This window comes from Otolemur garnettii, unplaced genomic scaffold, assembly GCF_000181295.1.
Source record: "Otolemur garnettii isolate 467f Iridium unplaced genomic scaffold, OtoGar3 scaffold00002, whole genome shotgun sequence".
Taxonomy (NCBI): domain Eukaryota; kingdom Metazoa; phylum Chordata; class Mammalia; order Primates; family Galagidae; genus Otolemur; species Otolemur garnettii.
This window is the reverse complement of record NW_003852397.1, coordinates 54,447,133-54,450,022: the sequence shown is the minus strand read 5'-3', so window position 1 is coordinate 54,450,022 and position 2,890 is coordinate 54,447,133. Positions and strand designations below refer to the sequence as shown.

Below are 2,890 nucleotides of genomic sequence, written 5' to 3'. Positions count from 1 at the left end.
TGTTGTACAGCAATGTAATATAGCCAAAGGGGCATTCTTGAGTTCAATTAGGTTATTGGCATTTTCTTACCTGCCTAGCATTGGTAAATACTAGGTGTGTAACAGTGTTTATTGAGTGAAAATGTGCTCAGAACAGAGTACGGGATCAGTAACAGTTCCTTAGCCTTGGCTACTATTAGAAGCACCTGATGAGTCCTTCCAACAATCCCAATGCCCCTGTCTCATCCCAGACCTGTGAGGTCAGAATCTCTGGGGCAGACCAGGCATGGGAATGTTTAAAGCTCCCCAGGGGATGTCAATGTACACCCAAGACCAGCACACCATGGTCCATGGACATGTTACTCTAACAGACGAAATCTTCATGATTGTGCTATTTGCTCCCTGCCCCCTCTGACCCCTCTGATTAGCCCCAAATGAGGTTGAGAGGCAGGACGTTTCCTCTTGTTGATGAGGGAAATCTCTTCTGTGTCATGTTTCTTCCCAGGAACATTAGCTGCTCCAGGTGTGGAAGGATTAAGCGAGCACACTGATGAATCTGCTCAGCAATGGTGAGTTTTCTGTGAGTCTGGGAAATGGCAGGAGAATGAAAATTTTCATATTTGAATGGGCATCCCTCCTACCTCATTCCATTCAGCAGTCTCATGCTCTGTGGCCAAGCTGGGTCACTCCCTCTTCAAAACTTTCGGTGGCTCCCACTGCCATCAGAATGTAGTTCAGACTTTCTGAGGCTACTCTGTCATCCTAGCCTAGCTCCTCTACCCTCATCTTCCACTGCCTGGAGTGCTCCCCATCCTCTTCCATAGAAGGCTTATGAATCCCCTGTTCCAACGCCCACCCCTACATGGGTGAGACAGAGCATGTTGCCCCAATACTCTCAGCGCTGTATCTGTGTGGCTTCAGCCTGAAAACAAAATATGATGTTTAAACGCCACCTCCCTAGGGAAGCTCTTTTGGATTTGAACAATCAGAATGGATTCTACCCTCTCTGTGCTTTGCATATCTATCAGATCATACTCATGTTTTATGTGAACATAAATTATGTGATCTTAAAAATAGTGTGAACAGAAAATAACCAAATCTTGTGGACCAGTAAAACAAGTGGCTAAAAAGACATTTAAGACCATTGGCATAACCAGAACATGAGCTGCAACTAATAGTATTGTATTGATGTTAAATTTCCTGAATTCTATACCTATACTATCATTATTTAAGAGAATAGCCTCATTCTTGGGAATGCACACTGAAATATTTATGGATCAAGGGGCCTAATTTCTGCCACTTACTTTCAGATGGTTAAGAAAAGAAATTATACATAGAAAGAGAATGATAAACCAGATGAGGCAAAAATGTTAACACTGGGTGAATCTGGGTAAAAGGTATATAGGAGTCCTTTGCACTCTTCTTGCAACATTTCTGTTGAGTTCAAAGTCATTTCCAAATAAAAGTTTAAATGAAAAGATTGCCTTGGGTATCGAACCACCCCAATCAAAGCTTGCGTCGCCTGATTCACCCACCTATATAACTCTCCTTCTGACCAAGCTGTCAGCCAAGATATCCCTTCAAAGCATGTACGAATTTTGGCTTGAGAGGGTGTAACTCCAGTAAGGCCCTCACAGACACTCATGGCTACACTGGAGAGGGGCAGGCACATTCTCGTAAGGGGGAAAGCCATCATCACCCATCCCCTTCCCTATGTATAAGCCCTCTCTCTCTCAAGGGGCAACATTTGAGGCCTCTGCCAACAGGCTTGGCCAGGCCCTCAGGCTGCAATGTTCTTCCCCTCCAAGAAGGCAGGCAGTGGCATGTCCACAAGCAGCAGCAGTCCCAGACAGACAGTGCACAGCGGACATCTGTCTGATTTGGGAAACAATCGTCCAAGTGGGAACTGACAACCATGTGAGCCTAGAATAGGACCCCGCCTCTCTGGACCTGTCTCTTCTCATCTGTAGCATCATCACCTCTGGCTGATGGGTGCCCAGTCCTCCCAGCTCAGTCTGAAGTGGTGTGTGCAAGCAGATCTAGGCAACCACCATCCCTGGGAGATATAATTCCATTTTGCACTTTGGAGCTTTATCACTGAGTAACCATTTTTTTTTCATCTTGGCATCCTGGGAGTCATTATAACATAAATCTTTTGTCTTTGGAAGAAAAAATTAAAAAGTCCCTTACCTCTGAGCAGTAACAATGAAACTGAGAACGTCTTCTTCCCCAGATAGGTGGCTTGTATCAAAGATCACACTGAATTCATACTTGGGAAAAAGGATAGGACATTTAGTATCAGAAGGCACTTTAAATTTATTTATTTTTTCTTTTTTTTTTATTAAGTTATAGTTGTGTACACTAATGCAATTATGGGATACAATGTGCTGGTTTTATATGGAATTTGAAATACTTTCATTAAACTGGTTAACATAGCCTTCACCTCATTTTCTTAGTTATTGTGTTAAGACATTTATATTCTACACTTAGTAGATTTAACATGTACCCTTGTAAAAGGCACCATAGGTGTGGTCCCACCAAGCATTTCAAATTTAAATTGCATTTTCTACCATCTTCTGTAGTTTATGACCACTGGAAGCTCATTGGCATGACAAATTTTATTTTTCATGTGTATCCTCATTGCTGCTCCTGTTCAGCCTGAACATACCAACTTTAGTAAGGTGACATATTTTCACTTTTAAACCAGGACTTTTAAAATTTTATTCACACATTATATCCCATTTTTTACCACATCTGCAAATCATAACACCTGTGATATTTGCTTCATATTTTCATTACCTCGCTCTTCTAGTTTAGAGACTATAAGGACAACTTTTGTCACTATCATAGATGGGAATCCAGGATCACTTGCCCAAAAGGCAAAGTATTCATAAAAATAAATACAAGGGGC

General features: G+C 42.0%; 1 protein-coding gene across 1 annotated transcript in view; it reads right to left on the bottom strand.

Annotated features, from left to right (window-relative positions):
* ITGA9 (integrin subunit alpha 9) overlaps nt 1-2,890 on the bottom strand; it is a 346,390-nt gene that overhangs the window by 69,226 nt on the left and 274,274 nt on the right. Inside the window, exon 20 of the mRNA XM_003781794.3 lies at nt 2,170-2,249. Coding sequence (XP_003781842.1) covers nt 2,170-2,249 — 80 coding nt within the window. The remainder of the gene's footprint in view (nt 1-2,169; nt 2,250-2,890) is intronic.